Source organism: Phyllostomus hastatus, unplaced genomic scaffold (genome assembly GCF_019186645.2).
Source record: "Phyllostomus hastatus isolate PE091 unplaced genomic scaffold, TTU_PhHast_1.1 phas_contig_148, whole genome shotgun sequence".
NCBI classification, from domain to species: Eukaryota; Metazoa; Chordata; class Mammalia; order Chiroptera; family Phyllostomidae; genus Phyllostomus; species Phyllostomus hastatus.
In genome coordinates this window covers 8,760,737-8,787,542 of record NW_025333607.1, presented here as the reverse complement: position 1 = coordinate 8,787,542, position 26,806 = coordinate 8,760,737, and the positions used below count along the sequence as shown (strand labels likewise).

At 43.6% G+C, this 26,806-nt stretch overlaps 1 protein-coding gene across 1 annotated transcript; it reads right to left on the bottom strand.

Annotated features, from left to right (window-relative positions):
* Positions 1 to 2,676: 2,676 nt before the first annotated feature.
* On the bottom strand, positions 2,677 to 25,950 carry EXO1 (exonuclease 1). The gene is made up of 14 exons (XM_045816394.1): positions 25,868 to 25,950; positions 25,031 to 25,548; positions 24,097 to 24,270; positions 21,623 to 21,742; positions 21,055 to 21,178; positions 19,961 to 20,098; positions 18,900 to 19,112; positions 17,317 to 17,504; positions 16,539 to 16,635; positions 14,554 to 14,779; positions 12,057 to 12,303; positions 10,792 to 11,605; positions 5,600 to 5,793; positions 2,677 to 3,075 (listed from the first exon to the last, which is right to left on the bottom strand). Exons 3-14 carry the CDS (start codon positions 24,255 to 24,257, stop codon positions 2,934 to 2,936), a joined length of 2,664 nt encoding a protein of 887 aa, XP_045672350.1. The 5' UTR covers positions 24,258 to 24,270; positions 25,031 to 25,548; positions 25,868 to 25,950; the 3' UTR covers positions 2,677 to 2,933.
* Positions 25,951 to 26,806: the final 856 nt, after the last annotated feature.

Here is a 26,806-nt window from a genome sequence, read left to right as displayed (position 1 = left end):
TTCTCCTTCATTATTTGTTCAAATAAGTTTTCAATTTCTTGCTCTTCCTGTTCTCCTTCTGGCACCTCTATGATTCAGATGTTGGAACATTTCAAGTTGTCCCGGAGGTTCCTAAACCTCTCCTCATTTTTTCTGAATTCTTCTTTCTTCATTCTGTTCTGGTTGAATGTTTATTTCTTGCTTCGGGTCCAAACCACTGATTTGAGTCCCAGTTCCCTTCCTGTCACGTTGGTTCCCTGTACATTTTCCTTTATTTCACTTTGCATAACCTTCACTTTTCCCTGTATTTTGTGACCATACTCAACCATTTCTGTGAGCATCCTGATTATCAACCAGTGTTTTGAACTATGCATCTGATAGGCTGGCTATCTCATCATGGCCTAACTGTATTTTTTCTGGAGCTTTGATCTATTTTTTCATTTGGGCCTTTTTTTTTTTTTTCTCGGCGCACCTGTTACGTAGTAATGGGCAGAACCTTTAGGTATCAGCCTGGTCAGGCAACCCACGTGGCTTCATTGGTTGCTGTATGTGGGGGAGGGATCCAAGAGGGAACAGTGCTACTTGCTCTGCTCTGGCCCTCGGTCACTTCCCCCACTACCTGCAAGCAAATTGGACCCTTCTGGTGCTGATTCCCAGGTGGGTGTTTTTGTGTACATTCTAGAACCCTGTGGGTCTCTCCAACAAACTCTCCTGTGAGGCTGGGAATTTCTCCCGCTGCTGCAACCCCCACAGGTTTTTTCAGTCAGAGGCTTTGAGGCTTTATTTCCTCGCTCTGGAACCCTGGGTTGCGTGGTCTATCTTGCTCGCCAGTTGTTCCTCCTGGTTTACCTGTGTGTGAATGTGGGACCACCTGCTCTGCCAGTCACCGCCTTGCCACTAGTCCTCTCTGCCCGGCTGCCCATCTCCACCCTTCCTACCGGTCTGGATGAATGTTTCTTCTTTAACTCCTTGGGTATCAGACTTCCATACAGTTCGGTTTCCTGGCAGTTTCCAGTTGTTTTTTGTTGTAAAATTTGTTGTTGTCGTTTTGGTTGTGCAAAGGAGGCACAGTGTATCTATCTATGCCTCCATCTTGGCCAGAAGTTTTTTGTTTTTTTTTTTTAATTGTTCAAAACAGTCTTCTGCCGAGCCGTCCTGGTCAACTGTTCCTCCCACTCTGTCCTGCTCAATGTTGGTTTAACTTCAGTTTCTCTTCTGGGGGGACCCCGCCCTAGAAGGGACCCGGGGCAAACCAGCTGCAATAGCTCACTCAGACTAGACTGCTTCCGTCCTTCAGACATCCCTGCAGCCTCCTCGCTCTCATGCAGCCCAGACAGGGCAGAGCCTTTGTTTGAAAGGCACTTTCCAACTTGGCCTGCTGTGCGTTCCAACGGCTCTCCAGCTCTCTTCTCGGGCCACTCGACGTCCCTCTAGGACTCCTTTCCTCCACCCCTGAACACATGCCAGTATCTTTATGTGGTTTCCATGGCTGTTGTATTTTGGGACATCGCGTAAATTTGTTGTAATGTTTGTAGGTTTTTATTTGCTACCCAGTTGTGGGGACTTGAGGACTGAAAAACCATGGTGTTGCCACTGTTTCCCCTTCTCCAAGTGATTTTAAATGCTTTCAGCCAGTTCCACCTTCAGCCCTACGTCAAGCCCACACTTTATAGGAACCTGCCTGACAGCTCCACTTACTGAACCATCTCAACCTCTCGTTGGCTCCTACCCCCGGAGAAATGATCTCATAAATCCCTTTTCACTCATATATGTTTCCTCGTCTGTCTCTTCTGCTATGAACCTTTGTGAGTCTGTAGTATGCTTTGCTCCTTTTCTGTCATTTACGTGGCATTTTAAATGGGCGAGAAGATAAACGTTAGTAGGCAATGTTTGATTCACACTCTCACTTTGTTCTACAGCAGGAAATAGTGATGGAAAACTGAGACTTGCTTCTGTTCTTTAGATTTTGTTTCTTCCAGATTGGTTTTTATTTTATTATTATTTTTAAGTTTTATGTCGTTTCTTACAATGTTATGTTTATTGTTCCATTCTGACCTCTTCAGCCTGTACTCAGTCTCATTTGAAAATGGAAACACTCCGGGTCCCCATCCTTTACCTTCTATGTCTCGGACACTCCTGTGATAACTTCTTTGCTTCATGTCAGACCTTCCCTTGTACAGCTGCTTCTCTGTCCAGGTTTCTGTCTATTTCTCTGTAGCATGTATGTATTATAGATGTTGCAATTCTATTATCTTACATCACACCTAAGATGCCAGTTTTAAACATGTTAAGGAATTTCTAGCCTGTACTTAAGAAAAAGACATTGAAAAAATATAGGCTATATTGAAGTTTGAGAATATTAATGATATAGGTAGTTCCTTTTACAAAGTGCTAAAAGCAATTTCCACCCACCGTCACATCTGTAACCCAACCAGAGTCCTCGGGGAGGATAAAGCACTGTCCCATCTGGGCAGCGGTCCCTCGGCCTTCCAGCGCCCCTCCCATCCCAGCAACTTTATTTTCAATTCAACCCTGAAAGACAGGTGAGGCAGGTGGAAAAATTTAACGTCCGGAGAAGTACAGTGATTTCCTCTAGGAGAAAATAACTACAGACTGCGGTTTTCCATTCACCACCCTTATGTGTGACAATATAACAGAAATCAAGTAATAAAAAGAAAGACAGTAAACTTTTACAAATTCCAGTGGACTTGCCCATTTAATATTAAAACTTCCAAAAATTGTCAAAGATCAAGTATTTTCTCATTAGCTTCTTATGAAAATATAAAAAGCTGAACAAAAAAGAAACACGTAGTTCATGTACAAAACGTATTCTATTACAAAAACGGTGTGACTCTAAGAGCACATCTTTCAGACTGGTGGCTGCCTCGCTTTCGAGCAGGACTTCAAGTCGACAGACAGTCTCTCGTAGGCGGTAGCCTCGCAGCTGCCCGTGCTCACTGGAATATTGCTCTCTGAACGCGCGTGCCCTCCGGTTTGTTAAATATTTCTTCTTCTGTTTCCGGAGTTAGCTGGATATTATCCTTGACTGGAGACAGAGGATCTGGCTTCTTACATGAAGGAAGCTTTTCAGAATCCCTGCAAAACATAACAGAGTAAAATGGATCTGGTGCTGCTAGGCAGTGACTGTTCAGAGAATGGCCCGACTGGACAGGACAGCGGCAGGTGAAGAGGACGAGACCCTTGATTGTGTGGTTTGTCTCAGCACATCACATGCACAGCCAGGTTCTGAGTCCGTCCAATGAAGCCTGCCTCCCAGACAGTGTCCCTTCCTGCTTTTCAGCAACCTTTCATTCAAAGCAGGTGCTAAGTCCCTCACAACTACAGACCAGCTAAGGCAGCATGATTCCCATGGAGAAACTAGTTTCTTTCTACTTAGCACTCCCCTCAAGTCTTGCTAAGAACCAGTGCAAGAGGCACACACGACCGTTTCGGCCGATCTTCTACTCCCCGGTTGTGTGTGTTTTGCTGGAAGAGGGTATTTGCCGTCTCCACCTCCACGTACTCAGGGTTAAAAAAAACAAAAAAGCCAGTCTGACTTAAGAACATTCTTGACAAAGTAGTAAAAATCATTAAGTTCATTAAATCTCAACCCCCTCAACTTTTACTGGCCTGTGACAGAAAGGGAAACACACTTCATGCCCTTTGTTGGACACTGACTTCTGTGCTGGACACCGAAATACGGTCATCGTCTCACGTAAAAGCACCTGTAACACTACTGCTATTCGGATGTAGGTACTTGGCAGAGGGCTGCTCTAAAATGAACAAAGAGAACCTGTAATTTACTTCAAAGAAAGCAACAGAAGTATTTGTTACCAATGCTAACATTTAAGCTTTCAAGTGAAAATACAAATTTTGGAAAGCTCGAATTTGCCACCTGACACCTTCCAAGTGCTCAAAGACTTTGAAGGATAAGATTGTGTGTGTGTGTGTTTCAATACTGGATATTAAAATGTGTCAATATTTGAAAAACAAGCACAACACTTTCCAAGTGGCCGATTCACGATGCTGTGAAATCACGCGGGGGTAACAGACGCACACAGACCCCATGCAGACCCAGGGGCCGGGGCCGCACACCAAGTCCGGTGTCGGAGTTTCATAGTCTGCGGCGCAACAACTTAAAAGCTACTGCTCGTTGAATTTTGATGTAACATCAAATAGAAAATTTACAATTCAATGAAAAAGCCATGAAAATATACAGTTTCAAACTACAAATACATGCGGGGCCAGATTTTCTTCATACACTTTAACCAAAACAACATACTGTAACAGATCAAATGTAGCAGCAGATATAAAGATCGAGTTTAGTTCTATTAAACCAGATAAGTAAAGATCTGCAAAAATGGAAAAACAATGTCACTCTTCTAACATTTTGGTTTTGGAAAATAGCTGTATATTTTTAGGAAAAAATATACCATTGATTTTAATATTTAATGAACTTATGGTTATTTAAATATAAATACATATTTTTAAAGTGTCCATTTTAATTTCTTTTTAAAAATATTTTCATTTATTGATTTTAGAGAGAGAGGAAGAAAGAGGAGGAGAGAGAGACATACATGGATTTGTTGTTCCACTTATTTACGCCGTCACTGGCTGCTGCTTCTGTGTGCCCTGACCAGAGGGTGAACGAACCCACAACTTGGGTGTATTGGGACGATGCTGGATCCCAGAGCTGACGGGCCAGGGCGATTTTAACTTCTAAAATGGTTAAATGTTGACAGATATAACACAGAGATCAGTGTATTTTGGGACCTTCAGTGACTTTTAAGAGTATAAAGGGTTCCTGAAGGCAAAAAATTTGAGAGCCGTGGCTGTATGGTTTAATCCCAGACTTTACACAATGTAAAATAAGAAAAAAAAGTAGTCCAGCATTAACTTACTTATAAAATGTTTCCACTCACACCATTTCATCTGATTGTGACATTTCTATTAGCTAAGGTTTAATCCTACCACACCTATGTAATTTTTCTGTTCTTTACTTTTAATCTTAGCACATTTGCCTTATTAAGGACAAGAAAATAAGTGAATTACAAATCAGTGTTATTCTCACTAATTTCGTACTCCAACAGAAGGAAGTATTGTGGTTCAAAAAATGTAGCTATGCACAGGGTCAAATCATTTCAGACAGTGCCTGCCACACACACCAGAAGTCTGGCCAATTCCTCATATAAACACAATGACTCCCCCCATTTCAGACGTGACAACCTAGGGAAACAAACTGCTTTACGCCCAGGAAGCACCATTACCTTCCCGGCCCCTGCATCTTGAACAACTTGACCCTCATTACATTGCTGAGAGGTAAGAAGGAGAGAGCTGGGACACACAGGCTAGGACAAGCAATTTGCTTAACATCAGAGACCCCCGGCGCCAGGCTGAGAACTGAGGTTTTTTAGTTGGGCATCTATCTGTCCACTAAACAGGTACAGACACTGAAGTTAAATATACTTATAGAGAGGCAGCTAAAGGAAATGAGGAAACAGACTTCTCTTAGGTGAGAGGAAAAGAAATGGGTTCATATTAAAATAGAGTTGGGAGAAGGACTGAAATTACAGAAAAGAGTAACGTATCCTGTTTTAAAGTAAGTAACAAGACAACTCACTTTTTAAATCCGAAGTTCTTCCAGAGCTCGTTGATTTTTATCTGTAATCCAGGCCTGTTCTCCGCATTGTGGTGCTTCCTCTTCTGGATGCTGGCTGGCTTCCTGCTCAGCCCACTGGCTCTGGCGGGTGCCAGAGGTTTGATCTTGGTTGTAGAAAGACTGTCCAGAGAGCTGGATTTATACAGCCCGGGAACCTGGAGATTAAATGCTCATTTTAGTACTGTTGTCTTAAAGCAGCTATCTTTAATACTTTTCAAACTATTCTTTATATTCTGCACAGAAAAAGAACTTATAAGCAATGAGAAAAAAGTGGTTCGCATTAGCATATCTGAATTGTAGTAGTGGCATCATCACTACCCTTGTGCTTCAGGGCCATTATTGAGGGTGACTTGCACACAGGCCCTGAGACAACGTGACAGTTGACCTGACTGCCGAGATGGCTACTAAGTGACAACCGGGTGGGCAGTGTATACGGTGTGAATACACTGAACACAGGGAGGATTCACGTCCCAGGCAGCACGGGCGGGACACGAAATTTCATCACGCCACTCAGACCATGACATGCCATTTGAAACTTATGAACTATTGATTTCTGGAATTTTCCACTTAGGATTTTCAGACCACAGCTAACCAAGGGCGGCTGAAACTGTGGGTTGGGGGGGCTGCTGTGTACACACACCCACAGCAGCACGCTACACACTGTTGTATGCTTTGTTGTTCTTACTTAATGTATCTTGATTCTACTTAATGAATGATGTATCCTGGAGATTTTTCCATTTTACACAAAGAACTAAATTTTGTTTTGAATAGGTCCCCTGTTTTCCCAGTGCATAAATATGCCGCTTAGGTTATTTCCACCAAAGGGCTGATTCTTATTGGGTGAAATATGGGGTCATTAAAATGCTGGTGTTTTGGGGGATAGTAACAATGAGGCATATAAAACAAGGTTTTAAAATGAATGAAACTGGTGGACAGTGTATGAAGAATGAAAAGGATTAAGCAAAAAAAAAAGCTCACAGACAACAGCGCGGCGGTTACCTGAAGGAAACGGGGTGGGGAGGCAGAAGAGAGTGCAAGGGGGTAACTGGGGACAGAAGGAGACCGGACTTGGGCTGGTGAACACACAATACAGTGCACAGATGATGTGTTCCAGAAATGAACCCTGAAATCTATTCATTTTATTAATCAATGTTTCCCTAGTAAATTAAATAAAAAAAGATTCACACAAGAAAGGTAAAATCTTAGGTTAGGGTGTTGGTGGCGGGAACAAGGGAGCGAGCCAGGAACAAGACAAACAGAGAGACACCAGAAGCTGGACAGGTGGAGGTAGGTGGTTGCTTTTCTTTGCTTCTGCAGGAGGGGGATTGGGACAGCAGTTAGTTCCAAAGAAAAAGGACAACCATAGGATTTTGAAACTAAACGAGAGAGAGAGTAATGTAATGTTGTATGAGGGATACAGATAAAAATGCTCTGAGACGCAGAGGTTAGAGGTGAAGAGGGTGAGGGGTGCTGGGCGCGGAGGGGAAGGTGCATTGGGAGTTTTCACTGGATCGGAAGTGCCGGTGAAGCCCCGACAGAGCAAAGCCCGACAGTGAGAGTAACAAGGGCAAGATGACGGTGTAACCGCTGTAACTTCTGGACGTAACTCCTTTCGGGAAGGTGCCTCCTCCATCTCTAGTCCTCTCTCTTACTGCAAACAGTTTTGGTATTTATTTCCAGACTTTTTACTATCGTTACACAAATACACACACATGCACAGGAACACTTTTAAGTATTACAGCGAACAAAAATGCCATGCTAATCACATTTTTCCCTTTCATTCAAAAATAATATGGACATCTTTCCAACACAGGATATGTTTGGACAAGTCTTTCTCATTCAAAGACGTTAAAAAGTCTTATATTTACTATTTTACATTAATATTTTTAATAGATTTGGGATTTACATTTACATAGTATGAGATGAGAATCTTCTTTTACATGGATATGCATACTATTTAAATTTTTTAAGTTTTTATGCTTTAAAAAAAGAAATATACATTCACCATAGAAAAACACGAGAAAATGAAGAACAACAACCATCAAGCACAAACACAGCCCTAGGTTTGAAAGTAGACATTTGTATGTAAATACAATGTAGGGATTCTAATTTTTAATTGTGGATATATAATTTCTACAATTAAATAATCAGGCACTGCTTCTGAAATTTAAAAAAAATTAGATGTTTTACCTTGTTCCTTAGAAGAGTGTCTTTTTTTGAAATGTGAGATAAATGTAGCTTGGATTTCTGATTACCTTGATTATCGAGTAACTTAAAATTGCAATCAGATTCCTAGATCCCCCAAATCAAAAAATAAAAAAATTAGATTTTTACTTGGAATTTTTATGACACATAATCAAAACTCAACAAAACACAAAACAAGTAAATGAGAAAAATCAGTATAAATAAAATGTAATAACTCAGAGAAGAAAGAAAAAGAAGCTTGGGAGAGAATGAAAGGAAACGAACGTGGGCAGAATGAGGTTTGCTGGTGCTATTTCAAGTTGCATTAAAGAATCCAGAAAGATGTTATGCTGGAGAATAAATTCTACAGAAAAAAGCACACATGGAAAACTGAAGACTTTTCTGAGCTGTTTCGGCAGCAACCAGCCAGAACGCCGAAACTCAGGTGAGACAAGTCTCCTGTGCGGGGCTGGTGAACTGCTTTCATAGACACTAAGCACTGAATGCTGAGCCAGCGTAGGTCCACAGCTCACTCCCTCTCTCTTTTTTAATGATCTGAGAGAGGGAGACAGACAGACAGACAGACGGTGCTGTCCTCTGTGGGCCCCGATCAGAGATGGGCCGCACTCTCACCCACCAAACTACCCAGCTGGGGTTAGTTCGACATCTCTTCGCTGTGTCACACGCCCAACAGAGGGGAGAAAAGAGACACCAAATGCACCGTTACCCGGAGGAAGGACTTGAAGACCCATCTCCTACACCCCAACCCCTTCAGGATGGTTTGTCCACAGACAGAATAATCTGCAGGCCCACTAAGGTCAAATAAAAAGGACAGTGAATGGACATTTAGAAGACTTCACATTTCTGCATTTTTCATGAAGGGTTTCTTTTAATATTTATCTTGGGATTCCACACAGTATTATATATTGTACTTAAAAAACAAGCGAGGAACACTCCATTAACTTGGGTTGCAACTCATGGGAACTCGAATACTCCCCACTCGCAGCCAACAGTAGTGGTGGCTCGGGACTAAACCATGTCTTCGAAGAAGACCTCGAGCGGGACCCTAAGACGACTCCCGCAGACGGGGTCGCCGCACTGGCAGGGGTGCTGCATTTCGGGGAGCCACCGGCGGAGTCTCCAAAAGAGGAGCGTTCTCCGCGGAGCCGCACAGCGAGCACCGATACTCAGGCCGAGCCCCGGTGGCTCGGGGCTTTCTGAAACACTTGCTGAATCAAAGACAGATTACACAGTTTTTATCAGCAATTTGTTTATCCTAGGAGGGATGCACGACCTCTGGAAGCAAAGATGATGACCTACAGCATACTTTGTAGTCTAGTGTCTTTCTGGTTCACATTTCTGTAACTAATCAGCACAACGAGCGGTGGGCCCACAGCCTGCGAGCGGGCCAGGCACCCGGGTGACATGAGGCTAAGAGCTCACAGAGTGAGCGACACACAGGACGCCTGCCGGAAGGAGGAAAACAATCGCTCCAAGGGGCTCCACAGACTTACAAGTGCCCTCTCGCCCTGGCTGGCGTAGCTCAGTGGATTGAGTGCGGGCTGCAAACCAAAGCATCACAGGTTCGATTCCCAGTCAGGGCACATGCCTGGGTTGCAGGCATGACCCCCAGCAACCACACATTGATGTTTCTCTCTCTCTCTTTCTCCCTCCCTTCCCTCTCTAAAAAATAAATAAAATAAAATCTTAAAAAAAAAGTGCCCTCTCAATACATGGGGATGTTTCCACCAAAGATGGTCGACAGCTGGCCATGGGGGCAGTGTGCAGGGGGGGGTGGGCACCCACGTGGTGCCAGGAGAGCCTGCGGGGCAGAGGGAATCGTGGAGAAGACAGCGTTCACGTGGAGGCGCGCGTCAGACCGGTGGGGACGGGCCACAGGCCCAGCGAGCGAGCGAGAGAGAAAGCAGCAAAGGGCCGCGAGACAGCCCCGCACGTGGTTGGCTTCCTCTAAAAATTAGAAACAACCACATGCAACAGATCTGGGGTCTGAATTTGTAAACTGAGTTCAGTTTTCTCCAAGTGGAAACAGTTCATTTCCATGTTTTAACTTGGTTCGTTTATGCAATTTGAGCCCGATACAAGTCAAGTTTCCTTCTGAACTTAAACATTCTCTTTTTGACAGATATAAGCTACATGATTGGTTAGACGCTGTTCCTCACTCAGCACTACCAGACACCCAACTCCACCGAGGCTGTGGCTGTTCTTACACCTTGGTAATCAGAGTCAGTAGATACACAATGAAGTGTGTTACACTGACATACGTTATTTGAGATACCACAAATTGTGGTAGTGGAGTCTGTTGAGGTAACTCAGATTTGATAAAGCTATTATGTTATCATGTCACTTTAAAAATACAACGTCACTGGGGCTTATGAACAGTACTGATTGAGGGTTTTGATTGTAAGTCAGATTAAAAGGTATTTTATAAATAAAAAATGGTAAGGATGCTTTTATGCATTTAAAACAAAATAATATAAAGTCACTTGTTTTTGTTTTGTTATACAGGGGAAGTTATAAGAGTAAATGAAAATAAATTTCCAAGTGCTAAAACTTAGGATGGACACCATTGCATTAGTAGGGCCAACTCCTTACAAGGCTTTAAATGCTCTCTTGAATTCAAGAGCATATTAAGGAATAAATATTACATTTATAACAACTTTTCATTTCATAGCTTATCATTCTGCTTAGGTCCTCCCTGTTCCACGACTTGAGACAGTGATTCAAACAGCACAGTTACATTAAATGAGTATGAATTTAAAATATGAAAGACACAGAGAAGTCCTTCAGACGAAAAAAGTGTAAATTTTCTACACAGTAATGTCTAGAATGAAAAATGAAGACAGCCAATTATTTCCACAATGTAGGCAAACTTTTCTCAGTTCCACGATACATACCCTACTTTGTTTTACAAATACTTTTAAAGACAGAGGTCTCGTAATGTGACCTACCTCTGAATCGAAGTCCTTACTCGAAGGCTGAGAAAGTTCCGATGCACTCAGGCTGAGCGGTGACAACTCCACACTCTCCGGGGACTGTGACAGCCGCCCGACGTCCCGCGAGGGATGCGCGTCACCCCCCGACTCGCCGCTCTTCACCTGAGATGACACATCGGGCGTCTTGGGCTCAGGCTGGGAGCCGGGGGAGCCATCCTTTCTCTGGAACCGTTGCGACATGGTGCTTGGAGAGGGGCTCGGGGTTCTCGCAAAATCTCTAAGACTTCCAGACCAACTAAAACAACTTCTTAGTGTCCCCAGGGTGGGTGGTGAAATGGTCCTTGTGAATTTGTTGGTCTTAAAGTACTGAGACTCTTCATCAGCAACCACAGTCACATTACCTGGAGTCTGATCATTTGAGTTATGTGCAACATTCCTATCACCCAGCTTCGTGCCCTCCAGACAACTGGATTCATTTAGATCACCCAGCTTCTTGCCCTCGAGACAATCTGATTCACTTAGATCACCCAGCTTCTTGTCCTCCAGACTATCCGATTCATTTAGATTGACCAGCTTCTTGTCCTCCGGACTACCCGATTCATTTAGATCACCCAGCTTTTTTCCCTCCAGACAATCTGATTCATTTAGATCACCCAGCTTCTTGCCCTCCAGACTATCTGATTCACTTAGATCACCCAGTTTCGTGCCCTCCAGACAATCCGATTCCCTTAGACTGGTCTTTTTGTCTGCGACAGCAGTTTCACCTAGAGGCTGGCTGCTTGCTTTCTTTGACAGACAGTCCATAGAATCCAGAGAATTACAAAAAAACCTAACAGAAAAAAATAACAGAAAGACTGTGTAAGTATTTTAGTTTTCTCACAAGGTTGTAAGATTCAGAGTATGGCCCAGTTTGTTTTTAAAACAAAGTCTCATAAATACATAACTTCATTAAAAAGAAAAGGCAAAATAGAGTTCTTGATTATGCCAACAAGCACACATTTAAAAATTTCTACAATCAATTTTTAGGGTTTTCTAAAAGCAGCCCCCTCTCTCTCTCTCTATATATATATATATACACACACGTATTTGGAGCTTGTGTATTTTGTTACATTCCTCGTTAACTGAGGCAATACGTGATAAAAACTGTGACTGTATTAAATCTGATCCTGCACCCCCTCCCCCCCACTGGCTGGACTCCACGTTTATTTACAGCGGTTACACCCGCACCCACAGAGTGTATGGTACAGCAGACAGCCCGCAGTCCAGAGGTGCAGCCATACCTGCTTCTGGTCCCTGGAACCACGACTGCGCCGCTCTCCTCATTTTTTCTCTGTAAAAACGCTGCGAACTTATTCCTGGCCGTGGGTGGTGCACTTAAGCTCTTCTTAACAGCAGTTGCGTCCAGCAGGTCGGGCATGCACACTCTGGACGAGTTCAGTGGCTTACCACTGTCGCAGCTGTTTCTCTTGGTCTTCTTCGGAAACGAAGGGGAATACTGACCCAGCAGATCGTCCTCCGACAGCCCCTCTGAGGGAAAACAAAGCAACGACCTGTGTTCACGTGCAGTTAGACATCTGGCTGTCGCCTTGCAACCTCGCTGTCCGCGTCCTTTGTCCTACGAATGAAGTCTTTTTTTTTTTTAAACTATGCACCAGAAAAGGAAACCAAGGATAACTAAAATAAGTAAGTTCCTTAGCTGTGTTTTATGATTTCACAAGTTAGTTTCAATTTAATGTCATTTGTATAATTTTATGTGAAATTACCCAAACCAAAATTTCAGGAGGCAATCAATTCTGTAAGGCAATATGCTCCATATACTAAGGGCCTAATTTTGAATGTAAAAAAAAATTTTTTTAACAGACTTTACATGTAAATACATAATTAATGTTTGATTTAAAAAGTGTTCCAGCCCCGGCTGGGGTGGCTCAGTGGATTGAGGGCTGGCCTGTGAACCAGGGGGCTGCGGTCTGATTCCCGAGTCGGGGCACACGCCTGGGTTGTGGGCCACGCCCTCATTGGGGGGGCGCATGAGAAGCAACCACACATTGACGTTTCTCTTTCTCTCTTTCTTCCTGCTTTCCCCTCTCTAAAAATAAATAAATAAAATCTTTAAAAAAAAAAGTCCCAGCCTGAGACAGGCAAGGACACACAGACAGCAGTAAGAAGTTTTAAGTCAGCCCAACCAGTCCCCGGTCGGAACAGTGTCCACCCACATAGGAGTAAGTACTCATCACTCCAGAACACCCATAAGACAGTTGAGGGCACCAACACACTAGAGACAAGGAGACAATACTCAAATTTTAAAATGCACAGATTTTTAAAAAGATCAGTAAATTTGATTTTGACTCCTGGCAAAAGCCCAAATCTGTTAACTAGGAAGAGAATTATGAGCCCTTACAAAAGATGAAAAACAAATATTATAGGGGCCACAACAAGGCTTCCCAAGAAGCCACGCCAGGCTAAGCTCATTCCCTCCTGCAACAAGCTTTACACTCGCCACCCAGGGGAAGGGCAGAGGTTTAAGACACTCAGTGTCTCTCCTCTTATCCAGGAGGACAAGACGGAGCAGAACCTACTGCACATTAGTTACTGGATTGGCAGCAGCCGCACGGCCCTGAAGGACTAGTGACGATCCTGAGTCTGAAAGCAGGTCCCACTCTACCTCATGCCTTAGATTTCCGTGCTTGCTCTGGTTCACTGAGACAGGACAAAGCAGCCACGTTTTAACCAGAACTTTAGGATGCAGGAAGCCACACCTCTCAAAGTTTTAGCCGATGCAGATAATACCCATATATTATACAAAGATTCAAAAACAAAATATTAGTGGGAATATTCCTGGCAAGAAAGAAATAAAAGGCACCCAGACTGGAAAAGGAGAAGCAAGACTGTCTTTACTTGACCACAGTACGACTGTTTATATGGAGAGTCCTAGAGTCCTCGAAAGCGAATTCCGCGAGGTTGCAGAATACAAGACTGGTATACAAAATCAGTTATCTTTCTCTATAGTAGCAATGACCAACTAGAAATCGAAACTAAAGTATCATTTACAATAGCATAAGGAGTCTGAAATATAGGGAAAAACTTGACAATGGATGTGCACGTCCCGTGCAGTGTGAACTATAGAGCACTGCTAAAGACTTAAATTAGATGTACACAAATGAATCAGGAAACTCAGTGTTGTCCAGATGTCAATTTCCCCCAAATTGATCTATACATTCAACTAAATCCCAATCAAAATCACAGCACGCTTTTTTTTTTTAAATAAATAAACTGACAGTTGATTTTAAGATTTAAATGGAAATGTGGAAAACACAGAGTTAACCAAAACAACTTTTCAAAAGAACTTAAACCACTGGACTTGGAAGCTGACTGTAAGGCTACAGCGGTGAAGACAGTGTGTCTGGCCTGGGGCAGGGAGAGAGACCAACAGTGTAGACAGAGCCAGGGCCCGGAAACAGACCCCCCCCGCACACACACGGTCTACCGACCGCAGACAGATGTGCCAAGACAGTTCAACAGGAAAAGGGTCACCTTCTTAGCAAGCGGTGCTGGGGCAACTGACCCGCCATATACACGAAAATGCGAACTTTGACCCTCACCTCACACTGCATTTAAAAAACCCATTCAAAATTAATCATAGGCCTAAATATAAGGGTTAAAGCTATAAAACGTCTAAAAAAAAAAAACAGGAGAAAAATCTTAGTGGCCTTGGGTTTAGCAAAGATTTCCTCAGTGTGACTGATACACACTAGTACTTCACAAAAATGAACTACGTACCACCTCTTGGTCTCTTCACAGAGGACGGCTTCCTGGGGAGATTTAAGCCTTTGGTGCTGATCACCTGTTCGATGCCCACAGTGCCTGGGTTTCCCTTCGGTCTTGCAGCGTCTGGAACAACATCCGGCTCCAGTCGGGGGCAGTAATTCCTGTGCCAGATGCTTCCGGTGTTGGATGGCTTCTGACACGTTCTGTCGTCCCAGCTACGGCTTCTTGCTTGGGCAGGCTACAGCAGGAAAAGGAAAACGGCTACTTGAAGAAAAACAGTCAATTTATCTCCCTCTGCATCAACATACATGATAAGCAAATAATTAAATTACCCTTAAAAAGAACAGCTTTTTGATGAAATATCTGTTCTGTAATAACATTTCCTACTTTTCTGGTCCTATACTTTTCTAAATGTGCCTTGTATTCCTAGGTTTGTTTCTCTTCTAACGAGGGTCAAGTGACCTTGTTAGCTCATTTCTCAGAAATGAAAAAGAAAACTTCCTAAGACGAATAGTACAAGATGTGAGATTGCAATCGAAGAAGTGTAGACCAAAAAAAGGACTTTTAAAATTTGGTATTATTTCAATACACATTAATTAGTTTAACCATCACCTGGCAATAAATGTCTAAATAATCATTTACATGCCCTTCACAAAGCACCTGAAAGTTCAAACCACAAAATTATGTATTTAAAGTAATCAACTATCCCCCCTCTAGAAACTGGTTGAGTCAAACCAGAACAACCTACTTTACAAAACACTAGTTCCCACTGAGCCCACACTTGGAACCCCTTCAGTGGACAGTAGGAAGAAATAGCTACGTTGAGACTTACATGAAACTTCCCCTGTAAAAGGCCTTACTGACAGTTAGTATGGGTATTATCTACCTACTTTACTTGTTGAATGAATGAATGTCAGTTACATGATCTCTTTCATCCTCTCAGTCCAAAAAACTTGGAAACAGGCTGGCCTGCTTTCATTGCTAAGTCCCTTTGCTTCTTTCAGTTGCCTTGCTGGCTGATTGTTTCTGCTTTCTCATAGTTTCCAGTCTAATCCAGGTGTTTTTTACCCTTGCTCATTAATTCAGTTCTTTACTAAGCTTTTATTAAGCACATTAAACATAGTTAGGTTAGCTAATATTCTGGAGTACAAAGAAAATGTAATCCTTGCTTGTAAGGACTTAGCAATGAAAGATCATAAAACCCCATGTTTATGGAGATTGCATTCTTTTGGGAAGAATCAGAAAACAAACCATAGACACACATAAATTATGTAGCAGAAAGTGCTAAAAAGGAGAAAAAGAGAGAAATGTAATTAGGGAAAGCCAATGTGGAATGTAGAGTTTGTTTTTTGACTGCAGATAGATTTAAGGTTACAGAAGTCATTTACGTAGATTCAAGACATTTAGAATTATGGGCCTGGTAAACAGGCCAAAGACTGGGTTAGAACACATATGAATGAAAAGAAAACAGTCTGAATGAAAATATGAACAGAAAGGAGGAAGGTGGGAGAGTGCACTATAAGGGGTGTATACAACCAGGAACAAGTAGAAGAAAACAGGAAGGAGCTTAAAGAACACAGCAGGTGCCAACTAAATATATTTGCTAAACCGTGAACGAGTGAAAACCAGCTCGGGCTCCCGAGAGCAGTGTGCTTCTGGGTTTCAGCCTTCCGCAACACCAAACGACAAGGCTGGGCAGGATGAGGTGAGGGGCATGGAATCCTGGTATATTTGCGTGAAATGTTCAAGTCTAAAGGTTGGATACCACATAATGTGGTCGCTTTTTAATTTAAGGACATTAACCGATATACCTACATTCTAAGAGATGCAATTTCTCTAGCATCAAGGTCTTTTCAACCTATTCTCTGCAGTGTGCCCGGATATTAAAACGCTTAAAATATGTTTACCAAATGGAGATCTGCCTTTAGTCACAGTTCTGAGACATAACTGAAATATAAGTAAAATGTGCTTTTAGAAAGAAGCCATTAAAATGTTACCATAGCAGTGTCTGGATTGTAGTCATCAATCTGTTCAAAAGTATTTATATCTTTGTTTCCAAGTGCTATCTGAAGAGCTATAGAATCATCAATATACCTGGGTTGGTAAGATTAAGGAAAGATGTGTTCGTCAGCAAGCAAACAAAAGCCACCGCAGTTAAGATTAAAAAGCACATTCCGCCATCACAGAAAATCTTCAGTTTCATTACTGCAGTGGGCCCTACTTGTACACTCAGCATTGCCAAAACCGCCAGCAGATTTTCTTATCTCTAGCCATCGCTGCAGAAGGTGGCTGTTTTCTGGAGCAAAGTCCCCAGTCATCACTGACTCCCTTTCAAGAAACACCGCAAAGTCCGAGCCCCCACCTGAGTGGCTGGGGGCTCGCAGGGCCCGAGGGCGTGGCCAGTGGCTGTGGGAGGGGCATATCCGAGGGAGTCCCCACCTGCTTCTCCTGATACCTGGAGCTGGCCTGCCATGAGTGTTTCTCTTAAAAGCCACCCTTGGAACATGCTCCTTAAGTGACCAACTCTGGACATGTTACTATCAAGGCAACCTAAGTAATTAGCAAGTTATAACGAATGAGCCTCAGATTTATAAACAAGAAGTTGCTCTACATTTTCACTAGAATGGTAATTAAAATCAACAAAATACAGATTTCACTATAAAAAAGAAAGCAAAAGACAATTTGTAAGCTTTTCACTGAATGTCTCACTAAAAATGTCACCAAAAGCACACGGAGGAATTGAAAACTTCTGCCGCCCTGGCTCAGAAAGGATACCGCCCAGCATAGCTTAGGGTTCCAGGGTCAATGTCATCTCCATAGTCGTTCAGAGGGATGAGTTTTCTTCTGATAGGATCGAAAACTAGCTGATAGAGGAAGGTGTTGTTGGCCCGAATAAATCCTTTGATGTAATCTTCTGGTACTGTTATATTCATCTTGAGATAATATCCGATTTTCTTGATAACCTAATAATGGATGCAAAAATATTTATGAGTTATCTGCAAACGAAGAATAGAGAGTGTATTAGCCCCAAGACCAATCAGTTTACATGAAAGGAGGGTGAGGAGAAACAGAAAAACTAATTGCTTTCACCTCCAATAAAAGCCTCTACCATCAAACACAAGCATGTAATATCACCAAAACTCTGAATCTCTGTAATAGTATTTTGTTTGCTTTTTCTATTACTAATCCAAAGACTGAAAAATTCAGTTACACATCAAGTTTATATGCCCAGTTATAAGTTTAAGATTCTCTTTACCCTCAAAGTCTCTTTCATTCAGAAGGCAAAACCCAACATATAAAACCCAAGAACTGAAAAACCCCAAGTATCCCCAGATCGTATTTTCAAAGCGAAGTTGGCATTCTAGCTCCTACCAACAGAGTCATGGATGGTTAAAGCTGGAAGTGGTTTTAAACATTTTACGTCGAACTCCTGGGTGGAGCGGGGAAGGCCCAAGAACCAGAGTGACCCCGAGTCGCAGACCGGCGAGGACACACAGCTCTCTCCCCAGCTCCGCCACCGCCTCCCAGTCCAGAGGTCTCCCCCTCAAACTGCGCCGCCCTCAGCTCTGAGGACGCACTCTGTGTCCCCTGGGAAACAGAACACGGGCACTCTGCCCTGCACACTCTGAGGGATTTAGAGAACCACCCAGTGGGGAGAAAACGCACTCCTGTCAGAGAAATTACGGAGCAGTGACGCGCGGTAACTCAGAATTTCCCAGAGTTCCCGGCTCCAAGACACAGGACACCGCATCAGGTTATGTGGGCAAGTGGAGAGGAGAACCCCGCTGTCTCCTGTTAAGCCACATTAAAGAGATTCATATAAATGTGCAATTCTCACAGTTTTCACTGGTTTTAGGAGACAGGGCTACTTTTCATAAAAAGAATTTATTATCATTAATTTTAAGTGAATTAATAAACTTTTCAACTTTTGTTTTAATTTCCGATTTGGTAAATGCCAAGAGCTATAACCCATATAAACAAAAAGTACCTGCAAAAGGAGCTTTTAAGAGCATAAAGGGATCCTGAGACCAACAGTCTGAGGACCACTACTGAGCAATAGGACAGAAATCAAAAGCAGTATGTGTTAACGTTATTTCTACTGGAATATTGTAAATAGCCCTCGAGTCTCTTTATATTTCTCTCCATTTAAAAAGTCGCTACTGCTCTTTTGTCCGTTGCTGAAGCCGTGGCTCGTCAGTTGCCAAAAAGCAAAGTTCCAGAGTGTCAGGTCATTCTCTTATTTCAGTGACACTCAGTTGGCTATTAACAGCGTATTTAAAATCCACATTCTGGGTGTTCCACCTATGGTTTAAGAAACGCTTCGGACATCAAGCAAGCTGCTTGCTAGCCCCCCTCACCTTCACAATGTCCGGGTTGTTGGCCAGCCGCAGCACTCGGCAGGCCTTGGCCAGCCCAATCCCACGCAGCGAGGAGAGGTAGTCGCAGCCCGACAGGATGCACATGTAGCGGAACTTCTCCTCTGTGAACACCCCGCCCAGCTGTCTGCACATGCCCAGCCGGGCCTGGTCGATTTCCAGTCCGTTTCCTACCTGGTCCATCTTTAAAATCACCTTCGAAAGGAAGGGAAGCTGTTAATACCTATAAGGCCGCAATCCATTGCAATATTTCTGAGATCTTTCTTGCTGTTCATCGTGACGATGGGAGAGAGCGAGATAGACAGGCCCATTAACTGCTGTCATATCTGCAAATAAATAAGCGGCTGTGACCGTGACCCAAGGAATGCCCTTTCGGCACCTACTGGTGCCTACTTACATTCCACAGTTGTCAGATGGCAATTCGTACAGAAAGCACTTGACTTCCACTGTTACTTTAAGTAACCCTTTTTCTTATCTTTAAAGTGAGGCATGCTCGTTACAGAAAAAATGTGGAAAACAGAGAATTCAGGAGGAATACAGAAGTTGCCCTAAACCTCCCATCTATCACTGTTACCCAGCACATTGACCTTCTGACATAGATCCTTCTAGTCATCTACGAAACATAGATAATATAAATAACATGGCACCAACAAAAATGAGGCCAGCCTACACTTTTGTATCTTAATTTCCCCCCTTAATATACCATAAAAATTTCCATTAAACAGTTTTATTCACAATCCCATTAATGGATAAATTAGTTTTTAACTGAATCTAATTGAAGAATATAAAGCGCCTAAGTTATCATTACTAAAAAAGACTAGTAAGTCTATATTCTACTAAAGAATTTGGACAAAACACAACATAACGCTCTAACTTTAGGGCTTATTCTGAAAAAGCACACAGATGATACAAATGTCAAACAGCAAAACACTTTTCATTTTACATAATTGTTAACACCGTAAGTAGAAATTAATGTCAGGTATTAAATAAGATATTACCGGAGAGGGAAAGCTTCAGCTCCTTGATCTATACTCTCTACGTACCTTTTTGCAGCCGAACGCGAGCAGGTCCGAGTCCTCCGTAATTATGGCTTGGACAATGCCGGCTTTGTTGAGATAGGCCAGCTGCGCGTCCGCTTCATACGGCGCCACGAGGCAGTCGACGCCCTGGGCCCGAGCAGCCTGTGACAGAGGACCCATCAGTGTGCGGGGCAGCACCTGGACATAGCTACACAACTTCCTGCTCCAAGTCCACTCCATGGGCAGCCTCCACATGCAGAGTACTGCTTCAAAAGTCATCTCCTTTGATGTGTGCTTTTTCTACTTTTAATCCTGGCATATGCATATTTAACCGCTCATATTGCCACTAAGTCTTTTAAAAATCAATTTATACATTTGCAGAAAACACTGCCATACACTGAGGAAGTGAGGGGGGCAATAACTGATAAGCCACAAAACTGAATTATTTCAAATTATAGAAAGCTTCTGTCTTCAGAATGGTTATGCTCCAAAAGTATACGAGGCATCTTTAGACATCTGAATATATATGCTCAGATGACGAGTTCTCTCGTCAGACTGCAAAAGTCTGACAACGATGAACTGCAGAATCTAATCACTACATTTATTTTCCTGCTTGTTTATCAAGCAGTTTGAGCACAGGCCTGCAAAGGGGAAGTGAGGGCTGTGATGGTGGGCACGTGGGTGCTAGTATTTGCAGTAACAAAAAGACGCTTCTAAGCAGAGTGGGTTAGGCAGCCTGGAAGCCCACAGAGTTCCCAAGTCAGCCAGGCTGGTCCGAGGCCTCTAACAGTCACGGGAGTGAGGGGTCAGTAAGTGGTGAAGACTCCATGAGGGTGGGGTGGGGCTGCTCCTCCGGGAATGTACCCCTTCCATCTCCGCAGGGCGGGTTGTGGAGTTGAAGTGACTTACCTGAAAAGGGAGGCTTTCTCCCTTGGAAACTGCTGGGTCCCTCTATCTAAACACACTGTTCCCTTCTTCCTCCACCATCAGCCCTCTCCAGATCAGGCCCACAATAATGTCCCTCCCTTCCTGTCTACTCTCCCACTAACACACAACTTGTGACCCGCTTCAGTAAACTCCACCCTTTGTTACTCCAACATCACCTCCCCTTGGCTTACTTTAATCACTTTGTGGGCCATCGCGTGTGTGATGTTGACGCAGCGGGTGAAACACTCTCTGGCCTCCGAGACCTTCCCCTCTCGGAGAAGCTGCTTTCCCTTAAGAAGGTTGGCTTGTCGTCTTCTGCAAGGGGAAAAAAGTTAAGAGGCCGAATCAAGAAACTCTAATAAAACTCTAATTCAAGAAATGTTCCTAGAACAGAAAGAAGTTGGACTCATACGAAAGTGCACACCAGGTCCTTGAGCCTGTTAACCCAGATCCCTTGGGCTTCTGGGCAACAGGAAGGAGTGATTTATAATGCACAGTCACACCAGCTCCCCAGGCCTGCCCACAGCAAGGCTTTACATCAGAAGAAGATGAATTAACTAAGGCACTTAAGAAGAAACTGTGAGTCAACACTTTCATATCAAAACTAACCTCCAAGTATAAAGGACAGAATTTTATCAACATACAAGGAACTCGAGGAATACTTTCTGGGAGGCTTTAAAACAAGCCTCAGCAAATTAAAAACCACAGCATCAGACCTCAATGCAAGTAAGTCAGAGATTAAATAGAGACTCCACTTACTCTCTTCTGGACACCTCCACTTCTTTCTTAGAAGGTAAAGTGCATCCATCAAATACAAGGATGGGCTTGATCCCATGACACAGTAACATATTTACAAATTTCATACAAAATCCTACATACCTATTAAAAATAAAGGAAATGCAGTTAAGTATTTTGCATCTTGTAAGGTAACACCTTTGCTTTTTAAAACCAATGACATGAATTATGAAAAGAGGTTTTTATTTATTTATTTTTAAAAAATGTTTTCATAGGAAATGGAAACTAATTTAGACGTGGGTTCAAATCCTGCCCTGGATCCTGATAAACTAAGTGTCAGTCAACAGTTACTTTACCCTCCAAGCCTTGCTTTCTTCACCTGTAGAGGAAAAGGCTTTGGTATCTTTCCAATTCTAACATTGTGTTGTTCTACATCTTGCCTTTTCTCCCATTTTGATTTTTTTGGCTTGGAAAAATTTCACATCTATTGAAAAGTTGAAAGGATCATCCAACTGTCCCATTATTACACACAAGAAATTTAACAGCAATAAACTATCATCTATTATACAGTCTACATTAAAATTGGTCCCACTGTCCCAATGACGTTTTTATAATCAGGGGTGTCCCAGTAAACATTCAACCACCAGTCTGGGGTAAGGACCGCCTGAGGTGTGGCATGTCAGTTTCCCCGACGGGCACGTTCTGCAGCGAGGGGCAAACTACCAGCGTGGGGTCCCCGAACTGGGAGAGGGCATGCAGGAACCTCGTGTGAATTCTCTCCACTGCAACTCTGCTGCAGACTGTACCCCCAGCCCGGGATGCAGACAAGGATCACGTACTGCGTTTAGTTTTTTATTCTGGCAAGGCAACTTACAAAAATAACTACGTCTACAACACCCATTATTTCATTAAAAAAGGATACTGTAACTCAAAATAGAAATAGAAAGGCATAATCTTAAAAAGTAATCGTTCAAATCAAACACATTCATCTTAATGAAAGATTTACTATGTTGTCCTGATTTTTTTCCTGTAAACTACTGAAAACAGACCTGCACTGATTTACGCAGCGATCGCTGTGATCTGATTACATGTCATGCAAAAATAGGGGAAAGCCATATAAAATTGTAATTAAAAAAATTTTAACCAGACAGAATACAAACATCAGCTACTGGTGCCCTCATTTTATGCACTTCCAGCACATACAGATTTATTTTATTCTTTATAAAGGTCACAAAAGTTTATCACAGGCTCACTGACTTTTCTGTCCCCATCTGGTTAATATTCCCATCCAAGGATGGACCAAAAAAGGATCATAAACTCTATGAGATGTGATTTATTAGCTGCTTTGGGAAAGAAAATTAAAACACACAATACTTTGTTGAAAGTCCTGATACTTTTTAGCTCACTACACGTTTACTGGACCTTTCCCACAGGGCAGGTCCGCTGGGGCTCAGCTCCGACACCTCCCACTGTAAAGGGTATTCATTCCTTGTGTTGTGGGCAGCTCTTCCAACTAGTCAACAACCTCAGAATCCTCGGGAATTACAAAAACTAGAAACGAAGTTCTCCCCCCATGAAGAAATAGTCAAAGAGACAATGAAAAAACAATAAAAAACTTGTAGTCTTCAAGTACAATTGCAACTGCTCAAATGTAATGGTGAAAAAGAAATTGGCTTGAAAGACTGATCCTAGTAGTCAGAGTGGCAGCTGAGTGACGATCCTTCGACCTCACCCACTGTTACAGGTCACGTGGTCAACGTGACTGGACAGGCTGAAGGCCCTAAATTCTCACGTTCAATAACGACTTTTCCCCTTTCTTCTAAGGAACAAACAGGATTAATTAACCCATTTTCCCTACAGTCCACTGTGTGTAAGGAAGTCACATTAAGATCTGCGAGCCTTTCCTCTGGGAAACAAATGATATAATACATTGCAAAAAAGAAAAGACATCATTAGTGCCCAAATTTTTCCCTGGGGAAAAATCTGTCCAGAAATTGTGCTTGTTTTTCTAACGTTTCTATTTAAAAAAATAGAGAGGACACAGTCCTGCCTCAAACGGGGTCAAACGGATGTCTACATGGCCCACCATGTGCGGTCCCAAGCGAAGCAAAAGGGAGCCAGAACACCTCGCTCCTTTGAAGCAAATGCCTTGCTTTGGTGACAGGGCTTAGCAGTGTTGTCTGAACTCAAAGAGTAGAAGTCTGAAATCACAACGGGTTTTCAGAATATTGTTCATGCGTTTGCCTTACACAAAGAATCAAGGAGATGCTCGCTCTCCAGTCTTTGTCCACCAGTGTGCTGACAGTCTGGCTTATTCCAAATAAAAACCAGACCTGTGTCACAGAAGGAAGTCATTCCCCGTTTGGCACAGTTCTAGTGCACACACACTTTCACTTCTCGAGAAACCTGGCACGGAATGAAAACGATCCTTTTCTGAAAATCAGGCATTATAATCTCACTCTTACTTGGCAACGAATTAACACGAGGTCCAAACTTACTTATCGGTAGGTTCACCTTTGGCCAGCTTTTCGGCACATGGAATGGCTCCTTTGTGAAGCCAGCAGTACGTGTCCACGGCGACTGCCTGCCCTTTATACTTCCTCACGTGGATGGGTTCGGAAGCTTCTTTGATAAACTGCAGTAACCCGTGTATTCCCATTGTGCCAAGTTAACTATACGATATGAAAGGAGAAAGGGAAAACGGCAATATTTAAAGCAAATATATATTTACCCGAAAGTTTTAGGGAGGAAAAAAAGATGCTGGCAGCTGATAAGCACCTGTTACTGTTCAGATATTTGAGAATCAATGTTCTCAACTAGTTTACCTGGGTGCCTCCCTGTCAAACAATTTCCATAGTCTAGAATTTTTACACCAAACCCTAATACCATCTCTAATGTCATTTGATGGTTCCTTAAAGTTTATTCTTTCCAAAGTGCTTTCCCATTTGGAATCATATGCACTCTAAGCCCTTACTTAACACAGCATTAGACACATGGAGGGACTAAGAAAGTACGAGGCTTTCTTCCCTCTAAAAAGGCTGCTAAAATCAGTAAAACTGTTCTTGCTACAGCATCAAATTCCCTCTACACATGCATTATAAGAGCCAATATGCACATCAGCATAGGAGGGGAAAGTCAAAACAGTTCGTAGGAAGGTAAGCATTTCAACTGAAAAATATAATAAATGCTTCGGGACACAAGTGTTAACTTCCTACCCTTCCATCCAGATTGCAACCCCCACACCCTTTCTGTACGGAAATTGTGGAGCTGCCACATTCCTTCCCTTAGAAACTATTCCCCGCAAGTCCCCAGGATGAGAAGAGACAGCAATGAGCATAGAGTAGTTGCTTGGCATTTCGTAACATAAATCTCTCCCGCCAAACATTAGGTTTGGGAGGAAGGGAGGAGCGCAGGATCAGAAGTCAGCCTTACCCTGTTGATACTGTATTGAAGCTGATGCTCTAGTGCAACGGTTGTCAAATTTCAGTCAAATTTCAGCAGTTCGCAGACTCTCAACTCCACTCCTGGTGGCTGCGATTCACTTAATTAGTGAGTGAGGTGGGGAGTTCTGAATTTTAATCTCAGCAGGTAACTTGGATGCAGGTGGTCCTCAAGCCACAGTTGGAGAGTAACAATTTATCTCCCACCTCTCAGATAATGTCCCTGAAGACTTTTCTTGCACTCGGAGGAAAACTGACGCAGTCTACATTTCATGAAACATAGTTTCTTCTAAGCGAGGTGAATATCCTCGAACACGTAATTCCTCTTCAGCATAATGAGACTGACAGTGTGCCGCGAGACTCAAATCAGTCAAGCAGACCACAAGAGGGAACAGGGACAGCAGCGACATCACCCTTCACTCCTGTGCCGCGCAGAGATGTACAGGAGTGGCTCGCCAGCCCATTCCAGAAGACACGTTTTCCGTGGCTTGCATTAAGGAAAAAATCTACCTGTCAACATTTAAAAGTCAGGAGATCGCACATAAAAACGGAACTGGTAGCTTCCTCAGAAAGTTTGAGTCCGACGACCGGTGCCCGGTTCTGCAGGCAAGGGTCCGCGGGGAGCACGGACGGCCCCTCGATTCGCAAGCTGCAGCGCTAGCCTGACCAAGCGCGTTCCCTCGGGATCAAACACCCTCCCGCACCACGAACTGCCCTCGGGCAGCGCCAGCCCCGCGCTCTAGGATCCGGAGGACCACGCAGGGCCGGAATCCCGAGACCGGAACGGGGGACGCGCAGACGGACCCCGCGGGGACCAGCAAGAACCCACCCGAAGCCTCCGCACAGCCTGCTCCGCTCACTTCCCGGGAAGGGCTCTCCCCGTCCGCTCGAGGGCAGCTGGGTGGGTGCCCAGTAACCCGTCCGCCAAGCCTCTGACTCACTGCGGCCACAGCACCGGAGGCAACCTCGCTGGAAGAGACAGATCTTTCAATTTGCGCGGGAGAGCCAGAGGCCCGCCCAGCGGAAGTGACGTCCGCGAAATGCTGCCACGCCGGCTCCTCCTCCCGGACCGGGGGCCGCAGCCCCGAGACTCCGGTAGCGCTGCCCGCCGGAAGGGCAGGCAGCGTTTTGAAGGGGCGGGAGGAGCTGAGCTGATGGCCAATAGGGAACGGCTGTCGGGAAGTTGAACTTTTTTCTGTCGCCAGGGCTGCTGGGAATTGTAGTTCCATCCCAACTGCAGCCTCAGTTGCCGGCTTCTAAATTCAGGGCTGCGCCTCATGTCTACGTTGATTTTTAAAGCCTAAGAAAGGATTCCAGGGAAGCAGAAGATACATCTAGGGCTATAACAGTCTTTGGACCCTGCCTGTAGAATTTGGGAAGGGAGAGAGTTGGCGCTTGGTAAATAATTTCACTGAGAAGTGACAAAGATTCTCTCCTTATCCAAATTATAGCCAGGCTCCTTTAAACCCTCTTTCTCAACCAGGCCTCAACCTTGGACTAGAAAGACTTGAAAACACACTAACATAGTTTCTAACAGCTCAAGGTCACATCCCTGGGATGACTCTGGCCCCCCATAAAGTGCCTCGGCGAGAAAACTCAAGGCTGCCAAAAGAATTCACTGCTTGCTCTAGCCAACACCCTAAGATAATAAGGGCGTCTGTCTCCCCGTAGGAGGGTAGGAGCCTAAGTCCCATTAAGGCTGCTTAGCAATACCAGCTGGGTGTCACTCTTCCCTCCCAATGTTGGGAGCTTTTCGCTTTGGGGACCT

Excerpts from the sequence above, each read along its gene's own strand:
- EXO1 (XM_045816394.1), bottom strand. The coding sequence starts at position 24,257 with ATGGGAATACACGGGTTACTGCAGTTTATCAAAGAAGCTTCCGAACCC. Across the intron at positions 20,099-21,054 it reads TGGCCCACAAAGTGATTAAA|GCTGCTCGGGCCCAGGGCGT; the intron begins GTAAGCCAAGGG and ends CCTCTGTCACAG. Across the intron at positions 14,780-16,538 it reads ACAATCCAGACACTGCTATG|CCTGCCCAAGCAAGAAGCCG; the intron begins GTAACATTTTAA and ends TTCCTGCTGTAG.